Source organism: Pteropus alecto, unplaced genomic scaffold (assembly GCF_000325575.1).
Source record: "Pteropus alecto unplaced genomic scaffold, ASM32557v1 scaffold92, whole genome shotgun sequence".
NCBI classification, from domain to species: Eukaryota; Metazoa; Chordata; class Mammalia; order Chiroptera; family Pteropodidae; genus Pteropus; species Pteropus alecto.
The window spans coordinates 9,967,916-9,985,381 of NW_006432447.1; the positions used below are offsets into that span (position 1 = coordinate 9,967,916).

At 45.7% G+C, this 17,466-nt stretch overlaps 1 protein-coding gene and 1 pseudogene across 2 annotated transcripts in view; one reads left to right on the forward strand and one right to left on the reverse strand.

The window, feature by feature from the left end:
• The window catches only part of COLQ (collagen like tail subunit of asymmetric acetylcholinesterase), a 29,000-nt gene extending 12,651 nt beyond the window's left edge, over window positions 1–16,349 (reverse strand). Inside the window, exons 1-10 of one of the 2 annotated variants that reach the window (XM_025043656.1) lie at window positions 16,204–16,349; window positions 13,127–13,171; window positions 12,777–12,803; window positions 10,677–10,748; window positions 8,673–8,735; window positions 8,155–8,181; window positions 7,456–7,500; window positions 7,203–7,238; window positions 4,300–4,380; window positions 173–278 (exon numbers count right to left, since the gene is read on the reverse strand). In XM_025043656.1, the coding sequence (XP_024899424.1) occupies window positions 173–278; window positions 4,300–4,380; window positions 7,203–7,238; window positions 7,456–7,500; window positions 8,155–8,181; window positions 8,673–8,735; window positions 10,677–10,748; window positions 12,777–12,803; window positions 13,127–13,171; window positions 16,204–16,290 (589 nt within the window). In that variant the 5' untranslated portion in view covers window positions 16,291–16,349. The remainder of the gene's footprint in view (window positions 1–172; window positions 279–4,299; window positions 4,381–7,202; window positions 7,239–7,455; window positions 7,501–8,154; window positions 8,182–8,672; window positions 8,736–10,676; window positions 10,749–12,776; window positions 12,804–13,126; window positions 13,172–16,203) is intronic. The other variant, XM_025043655.1, reaches the window with a different exon arrangement.
• Window positions 11,017–11,135, forward strand: LOC112476001 (annotated as a pseudogene).
• Window positions 16,350–17,466: the final 1,117 nt, after the last annotated feature.

Genomic DNA, 17,466 nt, shown 5'->3' on the forward strand with positions numbered 1-17,466 from the left:
TAAAAGTTGAATGAGCCAAATTGTGAGGAAATCATAAATATATCAAAGTGCCTCTGGTAGTTTCTAACTCAAAACACAAGGTAGACCTCTGCTGGCATCTCTTAATACCCTCTATCGGGAGGCTGGCCAGGAGTGCGACACTGTAGGTCAAGCAAAGCATTATAGCTCTTACCTGCAGATGGGGAGCCTGGGGGGCCTGGGGGACCCGGTCGGCCAGGTTGACCAGAAGGCCCAGGCTTGCCTGGTGGGCCCATAACTCCACTATCTCCCTTCTGCCCCTGACAGAGAGAAAGGCAGAGCCTGTTATAATAGTATGACATAGCAAATTTCCTTCCCTATTTATCTCTAAACTGAGGACCACCTCACACTTTGAAGCAAGGGCCCAAGGCAGGATGCAGCCCCAGAGGCCTTGACCACCAAGCTCCTAAAAAGCTCAGGGCAAGTGACATTTGAGATAGTAATGGTTGCAAGTTTGCAGACGTTACTTCTTGCTCTGTCCTAGAAAGATGGCATATGACAATCTAGCCCACTCCTCTAACTGGGCAGAGGAGGAAATGGGCTTAGAAAAAAGCTGGAATTAATTAAGTCTTCCAGCATGGAGACAGCAGAGGTGGGCCTAGAACTCAGGCCCTCTGCCTGCTCATCAGGACCACTTTTATTTTACACAAGAGCTGTTTCTACCCAATGGCTACCTGTTGCTCTCAGAATAAAAACCAATAGCATTTATCTTAGATCATAACTATACAATTATTTTGCGACGGTCATTTCATCATCTCCCCATGAGACATCTAAGGTCCCTGTAGGCTGAATCTGACTTGTTCACCTCTCTTCCATAGATCAAATGAGATAAGAGGAAGAAGCTGAAATTACAAAAGGAAGTAATTTTGTTGAGTCATTAGTCAAAGATTTGGGGTTTCGCCTTGGCCACAAGACCCTGGGTAACTCACGTCAGTGCTTTGTGCCTCAGTCTTCTCATCTGCAAAATGGGGTGAGTACACACACACCTTCATTTGTGTGAAGAGTTTGTCGTGAGGCTGACAAAGGTCTCAGAGGGGAAAAGGGGGTTTGCACAGAACCAAGGGCTATGTGGGGCGAGTGGATTATCAGAGCAACTGGCTTGGTTTCATCTTTCTCACATGGTCAGAGAAGTCAGGACTTCTTAAAAAGAGGCCCAGCTGCAGCTGCAGTCATTCTACCTGAGAGTCCTCTCTGCGGCCGGCTCTAGGAAGGCCAAGAACAAAGATTTCTCCCTCGGGACTGCTCTTAGGAATGACCCCAGGAACCAAGACCTGTGGGTTCTTCCCATGAACAATTTGCTAATTGTTCGCTCTTGCCCCAGGATTAACCAGCACAGTGATTGATGCCCGACATCTCTGGCCTGAATCCCCTTTCTACACCTGTGCCCACATGATGAAACGTGATCTTCCCCAAGTCTCGGAAGCAGGCATGAGGGGCACGCCTTTCCAATCTCAGCAGTGACGTGTAACCTGCCATGTTGTCAACATGGCCCCGGGGGCTCTCTCGGGGATGTCCAAGGAGTTCTTAAACTCTCAATGTGGATCAGGGGTCAGAGTTTGTTTCTAATTTCATCCTGACGGAGGGAGTCTTAAGCCTTAGCCCAAGCTGAAGCATTCCTTGAGGTAACCAAGATGGGTCCCAAAATGGCAAAGGAAGTCACACTGTCTTAATATAGCCACAGTTAAGGCTTGTTTTTCTAACAGCCATGGCAGCTGGCTGTGAGCACAGGAAGTGCCACAGCTTGAGGAAGCTGGAAATGTTCCTTGATTCTGACACCAGCAATCATGGACTATTCTGCTTATCAGTCATCTACTCGGAGCAAGCCATGTCTCTATGAGCAGAAATCACTGCACAGTGCTTTCCAGGAAAAGCATTCTTTTTTCTTTTATTGCCACAAAGTTTACTGATCCCTCAAGCTAGTCTGACTCCTTAGCTGAAGATTTGTATAAAAAAGCCGAAAGCTGCTTTCCTAGGCCTGCCTGCGGCAAGTCCTAAAGCGTGAAGGTAATGAGAGAAGATGTGATGTGGGGAAAAGCTGGTCTCGACCCTCCAAGTTCTAACTCTGGATTGGAAGCTGGCCCAGCTGAGGGGTTTTGGGCAGGTCACTCCAGTTCCCTGGCCCTCAGTTTCCTTGTGACTACACAAAGGAAATTGAATTGGACGGTCACTAAAATCCTTCTGGCTCTGAAATCCTAATCTCCTGAAGTCCCTTCTGGATTTCTGATTCTAGGAATTGGATTAATTTACAGTAACCTCCAGAACTCAGTACCACTGTCCCAAATGAACACTTGGTATATAAGACCCTACGCTAGGAATTAACTCATGACAAAAAGAGCGTGCCATGGCAGGTTCCCAAGGCTAACAACTGAAGTATCTGCCGACTGCAGGCACTGAGGGCTTGGAGCACACTCGGGTTGTTTATAACATCTTATAGAAAGGATGAGCTAATTTCCTTCACTTCTCTGAGCTCCCAGACATGGTTCTTGTGTAGTTTTTAAAATTACTACAACTGAATCATTCTCAGCAGGGTCAAGAAATAGCCTCCTTGGCTTTCATCCTCACCAGGAAGAGACAAACGTTGCTGAAGTAAAGAACTAGATGACAGAAGCCAACAGGCTTCTTGAACCCCAGTATAGAAAATTCTGCATGGAAATCAGCAATAGGAGAGAAAATTATTTAAAACAAAAATAGAAAGAAAGATTTTCCTTTTTTTTTTTTTCTTTTTCGGAGTCTAGTTTTTGGGAAATTGGTATCTGTGACGGCATTGTGAATGCATGGCCATGCCACTTTGAAAATTGAACTGGAATTTTGTGACATTGAAAGTTATCATGCAATCCGAATTATTCAGGTTGGAGTCCGTGTCATTCTTAAGTTCATTTGGGAAAGACCAGAATTGGCTTTATAGTGTTACCATGGTTCTGAACCCTGGCTGTACATTAGAATCATGTGGGGAGCTTTAAAAACACAACATTCCATATTTACAGCCCCGTGCCAAGTCACTTATGTCAAGAGTCTTTGGGAAGTAAGGCCTAGGCATTGGGGACAATGAGAGGCAAACTTGGAACTACAACCGTTGCACCTGGGGTAGGAATTCTGTATTTAATCGGCCCTCCAGGTGACTGATATAAGCTAAAGTCTGAAAACCACTGATCTAGCCTAAGGAGATAATGGAAGTATAAGAATGGAAAAGCTTTTTGCCCAAAGATGTTTACTTCTCATCATTATAGATGATTTGGCTAGGCCTCTCTTGTCCAAGCAATCTATTGCTTATTCATTTACTAAAATCTGATGTAGACATTTTGAAAAGATGTTAAAAATGCCTAATGAATAACTGCAATAACAAGCAAATATGCTTATATTGTGATTTTAAGTTAAAAATTTAGGCTACCACAAGTAGATATTGGATATAAAAGAAAGAAACAACTAGGAAGTTCATAAAATAAATAATACTGGGAGGAAGTATACCAAAATGGTTACACAGTTATTCTTGTATATTAGGCCTTTAGATGATTTCTTTTCTATTTTTCTGACTTTCCCGAGTTTTCCGTGATGATTATATGTTACATTTATAATGGGAAAGGAGCTAAAAAGCCAGCAAACGGACAACCAAAAAAGTAAAGGGAGCGCCTCTCAGGAGCGCCTGTCCATTAGAACAAAGATGAGAGTTTTCTCTGAGGCGCTCAGTACAGCTCTGAAGCTGGCCAAGGCAAGTGTACCTTCCTCCTTCCTCTCTCATTGTACATGGTTTGACACAAGAGCCCGCTGACCAGGGGGAGAGTAGAATGAAAAATTTCTCTAAACCCTTAATAGTGCCAATAAAGGGGGTCACTTATAAATCAAGATCCTAGGGGGAAACCACCCAATTGTTGAGACCCAGAAGACCCTTCAACAGCAGGGAAATATCTGGACTGTTCTCCAAAACTCCATTTGTGTCTGGGGCATTGAGGCAAAAAGCAGGTTTTCTGGGTAAACGACTAGATCTTGTTTCCAGTCCCCATTGCATTCATTAAGATGGGCCTCTTCTCATAAACCAAAGATCCACTCTTGCCCCTAGCCTTGGAAACCGTTGGAACATAGCACCCTATCCCATCGACTCAAACTATGGCTAACGTACAGAATCCAGGAGCTCCTGGAAGTGGCGCTGCTTCTGCTCACGAGCCCAGAGGACACTGGAGACTGGGTTTATGGAATATCTGATTGACCCACCCTCCTGCCTCTCCACACTGCCCCCCAGGTGAGGAGGTCTGACTGCAGGGGTGTGGTAAGCCCTGGGATCCTTACCTGCTTGCCTCGTTTTCCTGGTCTTCCTGTGGGTCCTCGGTGCCCTGCTATTCCAGGCTCACCCTTTGGACCCATTTCACCCTGGAAAGACAAAGAGAAGCAAGAGAGGAATTAGGGCATGTGGAGCAGGCAGGTCTCCACAGGTCTATCCAGTCACTGGCCACGAGGGCAGCCTACTTGATCATTCCAAGTCTTTTCCGGGTGGGCTGCTCTGGAACTGGAAGAGTGACGTGAGGGCATGCGAATGGTGGATGGGTTTTCTCATGGAAGAGGAAGGAAAGGAGAGAGACAGCTGCCAGGCAACAACACCTTTTGGTGTCCCAAATTACCATCCATATGGCCAAAGAGGCTCCCGCTTTTCAGTCGCATGTGTGCCCGTGACACTGCAAGCTGCTGGGGAAAAATGCTTTCTCTTTTACTTGAGATTTTAGTCTGTCTTTTGTTGTTGTTGTTGTTGTTTTAGCACAAATTCAAATATATGGGTTTTGGAATAACTGGACAGTTGTCACGACTATCCTCTTTGGGCAGTTTCTGCTCATGTAATGACCTTGACATAGGGTTGTATATTTCCCCACTCTTCAGCAAAAATTGATTTGATCTCCAGCTCGCTTCCATTCGATTTAGATGAAAACTTTTTGTGGGAAGAGATGTTCCAGACATATGTTCAAATAGTCAATATAATTATGGTAAAAGCATAGAAAGCAATGTAAACAACATTCCTAATTGAAAAGCCCTATTCCGAACTATTAGAACCAAATGCACCAATTGCGGAATTCCATAGTTTGAGGCCAACCTTTTGTAAAACCCATTTCTCCATTTTAGTTTCTCTCCTTCTTTCTCATGTTCTTCTAGAATTCCAGGGCCACCCGCTGTTTCTTTGGACCATGAACCCACAGAGCATTGTTCGCACTTCCAGTAATCCCTCCACAGCCCAGAATGCACCGCCAACAAGCTAAGGGTAGCAATAGCAACCATGAAGGCTTCTGTTAGTCCACAGCCAGTGTCCATAAAGCGCTGCCCCAGTCACTCGGAGAAAACAAGAAACGCCCAGGCCACATTTCACTTGGAGGTCAGAGGAGGTATATGACACATGGAAAAATCCAGGGAACACCAATATACAGTAAGGAGCAAGCAGAAACCTCTGAAGTTATCTGTCTGCTCAGCCAACGTTATGAGTTTGTCCCTGCCCAAGCTACTAACATCTTGCTTCACCAAGAATTGACCTTAAACCTATGATTTCTTTCCAACCAGCCACATCCCTCAGGATGCTAGGCGGTAAGAGAGTGTGAGAGGATGGGTGGACTCCGTGTGGTCAGTGCACAACTTGCCCTGGCCGTGTCAAGGGGGCCGGGGGCTGTCTTGTTTGGCTGGGAGAAAGCAGCAGCATAGACAGCATAATTTTTTTTAAAAAGATTGTCAGAAGGAAGTGTGGCCCTTCTCCTCGTCAACTGGAAGCAGCCAGTAATTTCTTGATCTAATTTCTCCAAGACCTAATTATGGTTATCATATCAGCTCTGTTTTAAAACAGCCTGCCATGAAAGGGGAAGGGGACTCTTAATAGCAAGTCTAGTAAATGGATCAGAGACCAGAGAAGCTGTCACATTTAATTTTACTGTAATTTATTATTCTCTGATATTCGCTGTTGCACTGAAGGAAAACCTAGCCGAAACATTTAAAATAAAATGACTTTTTCTCTTTTAATGTTTCCTTTAATTTGATTACATAATTAATCTATGTTTAACCCAATTATTTTTTCCCTTTTAATGTTTCCCTTAATTTGCTTATATAATAATCTATTTTTAAACCAACACTCCATCTAGGGTAGCAGAAACAGAGTTTTTGACAGCTTAAGGCAGTGATAAATTATAATATGTGAATGTCAGAGGACTAAAATTATTTAAATATGCTCCACTGACTGGAGAAGAGCAGATAAAAATTGTTTATTCAAGTTTAGAAAATAAAACTTTAAGGTGAACTCAAAAAATTTTTTAGAATTCTAAGGAAGTGTCTCATTTGCATGTTTGAAGAACATTATGCTCTTGGGCCAAGGTTAAAATAACATTTTCCCCTGTCAATGCCTTATAGCATGAGGACTCACTGCTATGAAGTTCGATTAGGAGTTATTCTCAGTGGCCGTTTGTGCGCTCTCTCTCTCTCTTTTCTGACAGCTCCCGTCACCACCACCCCCATTCTTCCTTCCCAGACCCTAACCCTAAGGAAAAGTGTTTTTAAAAAACTATCAGTCAATTGCCACCATCACAGTTTTTGTCATATCTGCACATCATTTTATTCTTATTTACTGAATATTTTTCCTTGAAGCCAAATGAATGAACTCCTTTTTTTATTAAGCCATGCCCCAAGAAGAAATTCATGAAATCCCACTAAATGTTTAACTATTTAAATAAAAATTTAACTATCAAATAAAAAGTGTTTGCCGTTGCCCAGCTGAAACAACTCTGCGTGCCTCCAGCAGCACATATGCCACCCTCGAAGAAGCTCTGAGTTGAGTGTATCTCGCAGTGGCACTGAGCCAAAGGTGCCTGCGTCTCGTCTCACACCGGGGCCCTTGGCCATTGTAGCTCAGGTCCGAGTCTCACGTCATAAAGCTTTCTGCCTATGAACGTTACCACAGCCCTCTAAGAAGTAGGAAATGCACATAAAAGGGCCTCCCTCCACCCAGTGGGGCATCCTTGCCCTCCCACTCAACTGGAGGGAGGTCTCAGACCATCCTGCCACCCTCTCACCAACATGCCTGGCAATTTGCTTCCCTTCCAAACCAGAACCTTCCACAGCAAAACCTGCTTTCCTTGCCTGATGAACAAAAAGGCAGACCTCTTTTTTTGTTGTAGTTCGATGGTCTAATTTATTACGAAGGCCTATTTTTACTAATTCTAGGTACTTACTTTCTGGCCCAACATTCCAGGAAATCCTGGGAATCCCTATGAAGAGAACAAAAAATATAGTGACCACCTCTGAAACAACACTTAAAAGGGCTATGGAAGAGCTTGGTCAGTCATTTTCAAGATAGAGCCCTGTCAGCCAGCCAGCCAGACAGTCAATCAGACTCACAGATAACCAGTCAGCCAGCCCATAAGATGGGGTGGACAGGGCCATCACTTCCATTGTAGTTTATCACATCTATGCAATGGCCATTACCTTTTCTCCTTTGGGACCCAAGTCACCCCTTTCACCTCTGGATCCCTAAGAGGAAACCACAGGAGAGAGTCAATGAGTAAATGCCGTGGGGGAAAAATTGGAGCATTTCAAACTGAAAGCTCCCTAAGCCAACACCCTCATTTCACAGGCAAAGAAACAAGCTCAGGGATTGACTCACCCAGGGAAGGAATTCTCTGTGTTCTGCCATCTGTTTGGACCCCAAAGACCTCTAGCCTTAATAAAGGACAACCCACAGAAAATTCTGGGTCCCAGACCCTCTCTCATCCTGTAAGAAATTTGTCCCCAGATTCAGAATGAGTTCTTGTTTTGTTTTGTTTTTAACAGATAAGAAGACTGTGCAGTGAAAGCCTGGTCTAAAAACACACATCTGCCATCTTCCTCCAGCACCCCCATGCAAGCCGCGTTCATTCTCCACCTGGCACAAGCTTCGATTGCTCATCTGCTCTCGTATGTGAGGGGTCTCCACCTCTACCGAGAGCTCCTTCTTAGCCTGCTAGCCCTGCCTCAGGAGGCCCCTCATTTCTCTCTCCGCCCACTGATAAAAGATCCAGGAATAGCTAGGAATGGTCACTCAGTTATTGACTAAAGAGAGACCTGGGCCCATCCTCTGCTCACCACTGACCCCAGAGCTGAAAGCCCACACCAGGCTCTGGGAAGCCAGCGTACACAGGTACTAACCTTTTCCCCTCTGGATCCAGGATAGCCCTAAAAGAAAGCAGAAGGTACATTTACATTCAGCCCCGAAGGGCCTTTGGATTTGATGTGAGTAGGAGGAACCCCTGAATGCGGTGGTGAGATGTGTCTCATTGTGCTGCAAGTTTTAGTTGAGGGTTGCTGCATTAAACGCAAAGATGTCCCTGAGGACTGTGTTTACACCAGGCCTAAAAAGAACACTGCTCTTCTTACCACCACCCCCAAAGGCCTGAACAGAGAGTGCCATCTGTCTTGTTGTCCAGAGGCTTGACCCTTGCTGCTCGGGAGAAGAGCAGGAGGGGCATCCCTACTCCCCCACGTCCCAGCCCTGATGTCCCCCAAAGACTGGTAAAGACAAGGGCTCTGGCATTGGGCTCTCAGACATCCGTGGCCTTCCCCAGCCCAGGACCGCAGCCCCACTTAGTCCCCATCTTTGTAGATAACAGCTGCTCCAGAGCCTTAGTGAGAAGACCTGGGAACACCCATCTGGCCAACGCACTGACCTTGGAGCCCATTGGTCCTCTTGATCCTGGCAAGCCCATCAGACCGAAGTCACCTTTTTCACCCTGTAGGAATCATAAGAAGGGTAAAAACAGACTTAAAGCGACAGTTCTTGAAGAAACTGAACCAGGAAGTCATGGGCAAGATCAGGAAGGACCTAGAGACATCGCGGCTGGCTTGTGAATTTGAGGACCCCCAAATGCTCCCTTGTTCACTCGCAGGGGCCCAAGGCTCCATACTCCACACTTCGTCCTGGTATTTGAGATGAAATATAAAATGAAATTGCCCAAGGCAGGGCAGATCTCCAAACTAAATTCTCACTAAGACGTTGTAATGGACTGATGCTTGACTTTTTCCTTGAGAAGTTTGTAAGAGGGTGGAGGAGAGAGAATGGGGGCTCTGCAGGTCCCAGAGGATAAGGTATCAACACCCCTAAAAAGCTTCACCTACTTTGCTCTTTGCATAGGGAAGTGCTTTCAGACATCTTCATATACTCTCACCCTAGTGAGAGTATGTTCACTTTACTTTGCAGCCAAGTAAAGTGAACATTAGCCCCTGGGTATGTACGATGGAGGCAAGGGGCTAAGCCTCATGGGTGGGCTCTGCTGCTCCTCACAATGATTTGGAGTTGGGACTTTCAGCACGCTCTGTGCTAAAAACAACTCTATATCACTGCTAAACAGTAGAAATATAAGGTGAGCCAAATCCTTAATTTTAAATTTTTTTTAGAAGTCACATTAAAAGTAAAACTTAACAGGTGAAATTAACAACATATTTTATTTACTCAAATTTAATCTAACTATCATTTCAATGTGTAATCAATATAAACATTATTGAGATATTTTGCATTCTGTTTTTCATAATAAATATTTGAAAGTAAAACTAAACAGTAAACTAAAAAGTAAAATTAACAATATATTTTATTTACTCAAATTTAATCTAACTATCATTTCAATGTGTAATCAATATAAACATTATTGAGATATTTTACATTCTGTTTTTCATAATAAATATTTGAAATCTGTTGTATATTTTACATTTAAATCACATCTCAATTCAGGCGCTAAATTTGCATCCAAAATATGTAATCTGTTTTTAGAGTTCATAAAATTTATAGTTGAAAAAGCTGATTCACATACTCAAGTGAATATACTTAAACATTTTCAAATAACTGAATTGAGTACAAGTTTTAAAATTCGAGCTTAAATTAATTAAAAATTTAAATTCAGTTCCTCAGTTGCACTAGCCAATTTCAAAGGTTCAATAGTCATCACATATGGCTAGAGCTATCATATTGGACAGCTCAGCTCTACCCGGTATAGATTTAAAAAGTATATATCCTTGGGACTTTTCCTATGAGGACTGGGAAGAGTTCTAGTCCCATAATAAATACTGCCGGAAGTGAATCAGAGTAGATAGTGACATTCACCTGCCTGCCCTTGTCTTCAGCAGGTCAGATTTCTAAGTCATGGCCTCTGCACCCAATAATCTATGACCAAAGTGAGAAGAACGTAAACAAAGGCATGGGTGTGGACATGTTAGCTTTCTATAACCTGTTTAAGAAAGGGGAATTCATTAGTATTTGGCAACCCCTCTCTGAATATAGGGTTGAGGTTGTTCCAGCCAGCCAACGCCCACGCCCTCGACCCTCCACCTCCCACCAGATCAGCATGACAGGCCGAAGCTTTTCAGACCCAAGCCCATTTTGAGTAATCTCAGGAAAACAAAAGAACTGCATGCTAACGCCCAGGATAAAAAGAATCAGGGCCTTTGTGAGAGAGAACAAGCAGCCAGTATTTCTCCCCTTATAGGAGCGGAGATCTTGGACTGACCAAGGTCTTACAGTCCAAGTGAGAAGGAAGCATTTGGGGGACCTCCGAGCAGCCCTCATGCCCTCTTCTTCCTCCCCGTCTTGAGGAAGTGAGTTTCACTGACTACATTTCAGGGGCCAGAGGAGCCACCATCTTCTCTCGTGTTCCAATACCCTGAGAGTGTGTCACACTTACCCTGGGTCCTTCAGGGCCAGGCCAGCCGATGGGCCCAGGCATGCCAGGAACACCTGGGGGGCCAGGTCTACCCTTCAAAGTCAAAGAACAAAAGTCAGGACAACTGGGTTTGTTTCCCTCCTTCCAGGAAATAAGATTTATCTCCGGGGTCCAGAGAGGAGTATGGGGCCTCTAAGCATGGCCCCAGGACCCTCGTCCTCACTCTCTAAAAACTGATAGCCCAAAGGGTGGATCACCTAGATATAAGCTAAAGCCGTAGGTGTCACATTGCGTTGATACACAAGATCTTATTCTACTGAAGAAATGAAGGTGGTGAAGAAGGTATTCTAAACTTGTTTTTTGCTACGACTATGCCACCCTGAACAAGCCCGATCCCGTCTGATCTCAGAAGCTAACCAGGGTCGGACCTGGTTAGTACTTGGATGGGAGACCACCTAGGAAGATCAGATGCTGTAGGCGTAAAAAATAAAAAAATAAGAGATTGTAAACTGACAAGGTCCTTGCAATCTGTGAGGTCAACCAAGGGCTGCCTCACCTGAAAAAAGAAATAAATAATAAATTAAATAAAATAAATAAACTTGTTTTTTCCATCTTCATTGTCTCTACCCACCCATCCAAATGTCCCCTGCATTCCAATGGGTTCTCCCCAAGGATGCGATGTCTATGAGAGAGGATTGTGTTTGGGGAGCAGTAGCAAATGCTGTTGGCACTCTCGGGTTCTTTTTCACCTGCTCGTGTGCCCATCCCCCAGTGGCTACCTTCCTTGCTGTAACAACTAATTCCTGTAACTAGTGACTGGAGTTTGCCCATGAGCAGTTGGAGCTGCCCAGCAATTTATGTACTTCCTCTTCCTGCAGCCAACAGTCCAGCTCTCTTACCTCAAGGAGGGACAAACTCTTACTTCAGAGCTACCCTAGGGATCATGCCAAAGCTGGACAGCACCTGATACCACTCCCACACTGGGCTTTTTCCCCTGCTCCATCTGGCTGCCCCCTCTCCTCAAGCTCCTCTTGAAAGAATTCCCTTAACCATTCACTTGCACACAGCATGTGCCACCTCCGTCTTTGCTTCTAAGGAACCCAATAAGCCAGGAGCTATGAGAGTAAGCCCTGCAAGAGTAAACCCTGAAAGTGGGATTAGGAACTTGGGTCTCTCTTGACCTCTGCACCCATTGGCTAATTTCAGTTAGCCTAGCTAGAGATGTGGAAGTTTCAGCCCCTAAATCAGGGATCACAAATGCTGGCATGTGTACCGGTTTCTACTCTTGCTTCCCATCCATGGTACACATCACTAATTACTCATGGTCCTCGCTGAGCATGGAGACCAGAATCCTCTCCAGCCCAGCACTTTGAACAACTGCTGTGCCTTGGCTGGGGTTGTCATCTCTGCCCTAAAATGTTGTAGCTTTGCCTTGCATAGGTCTGTTTGAGGCTCTTACTGATAGTAAAAGTATTTGAACAAGACAGTCAATCAGAAAGATACTAATTTATATTTAGAACCATAGGCATCTTTCTTGGCCAAAGTTTTGCACCTCCTTCTATCACCAAGACCTACAATTTTAGTGCCAGCATCCATTGACCACAGTGAGTGGCTGCTGGTTTTCTTCTTCCTGACACTAATGAGAGTCTTGATAACATGTGTTTGGTTCATTCAGAGTCCCTGTGACCTAAAGTAACTCCCGTTAATTTCAGTGGGGCCAAAAAGCAAAAGCCATTTGTTTCTGTCTGTTTGGCACTTTATTCCAGTTTAATCGAATAGACAGTGAGAGTCATTTTGTGCTGCTGGTTGGAGCCTTGGAGAGTTTCTCTGATGGGTGGCAGGATGAGATGCTCTGAAGCTGGGGAAAATTTGGCCAGGCTTGCAGCCTCTGGCAGAAGTCCTAAAGCTGGCGATAGGAGGCTCCAGCTCCTGAGTGAAGGCGTGGGCAGAGAAAGGTTTCTACTGTCATCATCAAGATGGCTGTGCCATCATTGACCACCTGGGCGTTGGCGGCCACAGAAGTGTACTGCTGGTTCCCACACTCCAAGGAGTACACACACACTCACATGCATGCCGAGCACAGTTGCCTATGCAATGCTGACAGAACAGCATGGACCATACCTTCCTTCCTGGTCGGCCAAGCTCCCCCTGTGGATGGAAGAGACAAGTAAGCAGAGGCTGCTTTGGAAGAGAAGTCCTGGGAGCAGAGGGCTTAGTAGGGCTGATGACTGGGCATGCTCATGTGGCTTGGTCCCTTGGCCACTCACGGCACCACTGCCATGTCAGTGGGCCAAGCCAAAATACACCGATGGGACCCCACGCCTGCAGCAGCAGCCCAACCATCATGGAGCCCATTCTCATGCACTAAGGTAGAATTAGCACATGCTTTGAAATCTCAACGAGAAAGTTCTCAGTGGCACCCCCAGGAAACAGGCTGGAATTAGGAAGGAGAAGTGAGTAGTGGCTCATACCTTTTCTCCCTTTGCTCCTGTCTTGCCAGGAAGCCCTGGAGGACCCTACATAAACAAGACAAGAAATGAAGAAAGTATACATCAAACCAGGGCAGCACGGGTGGCGAGGGAGACAGGACTGGGGGGCGGGGGTCTTGGGGCACTGAGCTCCAACCACAGCCTCATTTTCTATGCAGACTCAGGGCTCCAGAGGCCCCGTGAAGGACCCCCCTTGTGCCCTCCAGACCAATCTTCTCCTCTCTGTTTCCCCTCTTCTAGCTTTTTTTGAGCTGTGTCTTCAATGGTGCCAGTCGCGGTGCTCACACATCTACTCTCTGTGATTTTAACTTTTCTCCCTGGAATTCTTAGGTTGCCTGAAGCATCCAGAGTGCTTGGTGAGAGCAACTAAAGAAATGCTGTTTGCTGAAAACAAGAGGCTTCACCGCCTCTCATATGTTCACAGCTGCTTTTACCAAGCTTCCCTGGGCCCTGACGAGGGGAAATTTACACTTTGCAAGTGGGAACAGCCAACTTGGAAATTCCCATGGTGGATCCATGGGTACCAGGTGCAGCAAAGTCTTCTGTTTTAAGACGTTGAGAATGTGAGCAAGTAAGTAGTTCTTTTTTTGTCCCACTGCCCAGCTGCAGGAGTGGGGGTGTCTCAGGCTCAGGGACTCTAGCACCCACGGCACGAAGTCTTGGCACACCCACAGCAGAATGCAGCTGCTGTCTGCTCATGTGTCTATGAAACGCTCAGTTGGCTAATTGTTTTTGAAATTCCCCAGTACGGCAGAGAGGAAATCCATCAAACCTATCCAGGCCACTACTTCATCCCCAAGACGTGCAGGTGAACACGCCTAACACGAAGTCTGTTTGAAATATGATTTCTATGAGACTTATCCGAATGACAAACAGCCCCTTCAGCCGGTGGTTCCCAAGCCTATGTGAACATTAGAATTCCCTGGGGATCTTTAAAAAATCCCGAAGATCAAGCTACACCCCAGATAAATTACATCCCAACCTCAGGGTGAAGGGCACAGGCAGGCATTAGGAGTTTTTGAAGTTCCCAGAGGATTCTAATGTGCACAGAAGTTTGGAAACCACTGTCCTTGGTTTATTCTCCTTCTGGTTTAGGGAGGGGACAGAGGGGAGAGTTCTCATTCCAGTCTTTCATTTTTTCCAAGACTCGGTATTTTCCATTTCTCGAAATGGGCTAGAACTATTTTCCCAGGCCATTGTGCTTAGCGCTGACTTGTAGATGATTCACTGGAGTGTCTCGTTAAAATGCAGATCCTGATTGAGTGGGGGGTGGGGGGGGAGATGAGATTCTGCATTTCTTACAAGCTCCCAGATGATGCTAATGTTGCTGATCCACAGATCTCATTTTGGTGGGGACAGCATTCACGCGGTGTCCTAAGAGAACAGAGGTGGCTGCATAGTCCCCTGGAACTGGACAACACAGCCTCTGTATGACTCAGATGGGATTGCTTGAGGGTAGAGATTAGCAAGTGTGACTGGAGGGCGGTTGGTCAGCAGAGAATCCGTCTTCCCCGATGCTCTGTGTGTTCTCCCGTACCCTGAGAGCTGTCAGCGGAGACTATGGGAGGTGGGCAGATAGAAACCCACCCGAGAGGTATTTCTCAGGGTGCCCATCTTGCCTTTCTGCCAACTACCTAGCCCCTCTGTGGCAGCTCTGGCCAATTCTGGGTTCAAAGTCCTGTTTCCTTTATCGCATTTATCAAATATTTACGGAGAACCTGCTACACCCCACACACTGCTATAACTGGCCACACAATATAAACAAGATAGACAACGTCCCTGCTTTCAAGACCAAGGGTCAGTTAACTTTTCCTGTAAAGAGTCAGATAGTAAATATTTTTAGCTGTGCCTCTGATATAGCAACTCTGTCACAGCTATTCAACTCTGTCCTTGTAGCATGAAAGCAGCCAGAGACAATAAAACTTTAATTACAAAAAGAAAAAGAGAGAGAGATGGATAGGAACCATGGGTCACTGTTTGCCAACCCCAGTCACAGAACTTACATTTTATGGAGAGGAGACCAAAGAGATTAGAAACAAAAAAATAAATAAATAAGGAAAATATAACAACATGAGCAAAATTTGCAGAGAATTAAAATAGGTCATTGGCTGGAAAGTGATGGGGAAGGCTGTTGTAAACTAGGTAGCCGAGGAAGGCATTTCTAAAGAGGTGGCATGTAAATGGAATTCTGAGTGACAAAGGAGCTGGCCATGGTAAAAAAAAATCAGAAGGAAGAACATTCCACACAGTCAGAGCCACAGCGTAAAGGCCCTAAGGCTGGAAAAAGCTTGGTGGGCTTGAGGGCCCAAGACATGTACCATGGCTGCATTGAAGAGGCAGGGTTGGTGGCATGAGATGATGCGGGAGATACAGGCTGGTGTCCCCTCACGTGGGGCTTTGAAACCCAGGGTGAGGAGTTTGTTTCTTAGTCTTCTTGTGATGAGAAGCCACAGGAGAGACAACTAGGGAGGATGAAATAACACCTAAGGAACTCGAGGAACTGACTGCTCCTCGTTCTCTCTTTCCCCTCCTAGAAAATCCTTTTTCTATCATTTTGCCTCTTCCTCACTCTTCCCTTTGGCTGTGCTGGGGAGGGGTGGGCTGCTTGGTACCATATTTGGGGCCAGTTGAGCTCAGGTAACAAGTTCCTCTTTACCTCCACTTTCCTACACTGAATGCAGGCACCTCTGGGTCCCCTGGTGGGGTCGATGGCCACATAAAGGGCAACCCATTGTCATCAAGTGTTTGATGATAACTATAATAACAACCACATTCATCTAGGCAACATCTCATTTGCCTCCCCCACCCCAAATCCAGTACTGCAGGGGTAATTATTATCCCCAGTGGGTGGATGAGAAAATCAAGCCTGGGAGGACAGAATTCACCGAGGGAAGAACCAGCGTTCGTTCTATCCACGTGGCTCTGGGGCTGGAGGTGAGCCAGAGAAGGAAAAACAGCCCCATATCAAACCAAAACAGGCAGCTCGAACGGGCTCAGCCCAGTGGGCTTCGCTGCTCTGAACCGAAGACAGCAGGAGAAGGTCTGGTGGATGCACCAACCTGGGGGCCAGGAGGCCCAGGGGAGCCAAGCGATCCTTGTGTGCACAGGGGCTGCGTGGTCTCCAGTTCCAGGATGAGATTCTTCATGTCTTGGGAGAGAAGCTTCAATGCAAAGCAACACAGGGTTATAGGTCAGATTGGGGGACAGAAGAGGGTCACCATCCTGGACACAGACCTGCTCCATAGTCTAATTCCCAAGACTGGCGGTTCCCTGACACCCCAATGGTGTCCCAAGAAGATGACACCAATGTCTGTTCTCTCATCTGCTCTTGAGATGTAACTGGCTTGAATGGATTACAGAGACTTACTGATCACTTTGGATGGAGTTAGGAGCTCATTTCAGCGACCTTTATCCAATGTCTATCTAGGACAACACTGTCCAGTAGAAATCAAATGTGAGCCATATATGTGGTTTTAAGTTTGCTGGTAGCCCCATTAAAAAGGTAAAAGGAAATAAGTGAAATGACTTCTAATAATATATTTTATTTAACCCAATATATCCCATTTCAACATATATTCAATGTTAAAAAATTACTAATGAGATATTTTGCAGACTCTTTTCATAGAAAGTCTTCAAAATCCAGGGTGCATTTTAGACATACAGCACATCTCAACTCAAGCTAGCCACATGAAAAACACTCCATAGCCCCACATAGCTAGAGGCTTCTGTATTGGGCAGTACATATCTATGAGTTTCTGGAAAGATCTGAGGCTCTCAAGTCCCCAGAATGCCCAGCCTGTTATCTTCTAGGTCAGCTTTCCAAATCCCGTTCTTTTCCTCTCTTCCCAAATTCTGTTCCCGCTCACGCCTTCGTTCGGCTACAGCAGGACCATTTCCGGCATCAACTCACAAAAAAACGGTCCGTGAGAGATACAGGCCATGGAAGGGAATTTCATCAGTACTTGGGGAGAAGAAAAATAAAAGGGGAAATTCCATATTTGAGCAGCTGATGGGAGCCCAGCAAGTTATAAATTCACCTCATTGTTTTCAGGAAGACGGGACACTTTCTCAAACCCAATTCCCTACCGAGAAGAATCTCCCTCCGAAACTTATTTAAGATAGTGGGAGGATGGGCACACACCAGAAGCTGCAAAGTGTCCATTCCAGGCTCAACCGCTACGTGAGAGGGAAGGGTTGAATCCCTCAGAGAAGGTTCTGGAGGCAGCTCACTCTGAGGAATGGGGGTGGGGAGGGGAGCGGCGTGGTGGGCATGGAGAAGCCTGCATTCCTGTCCCCTCACATGTCCTGAGATACTCACCGCA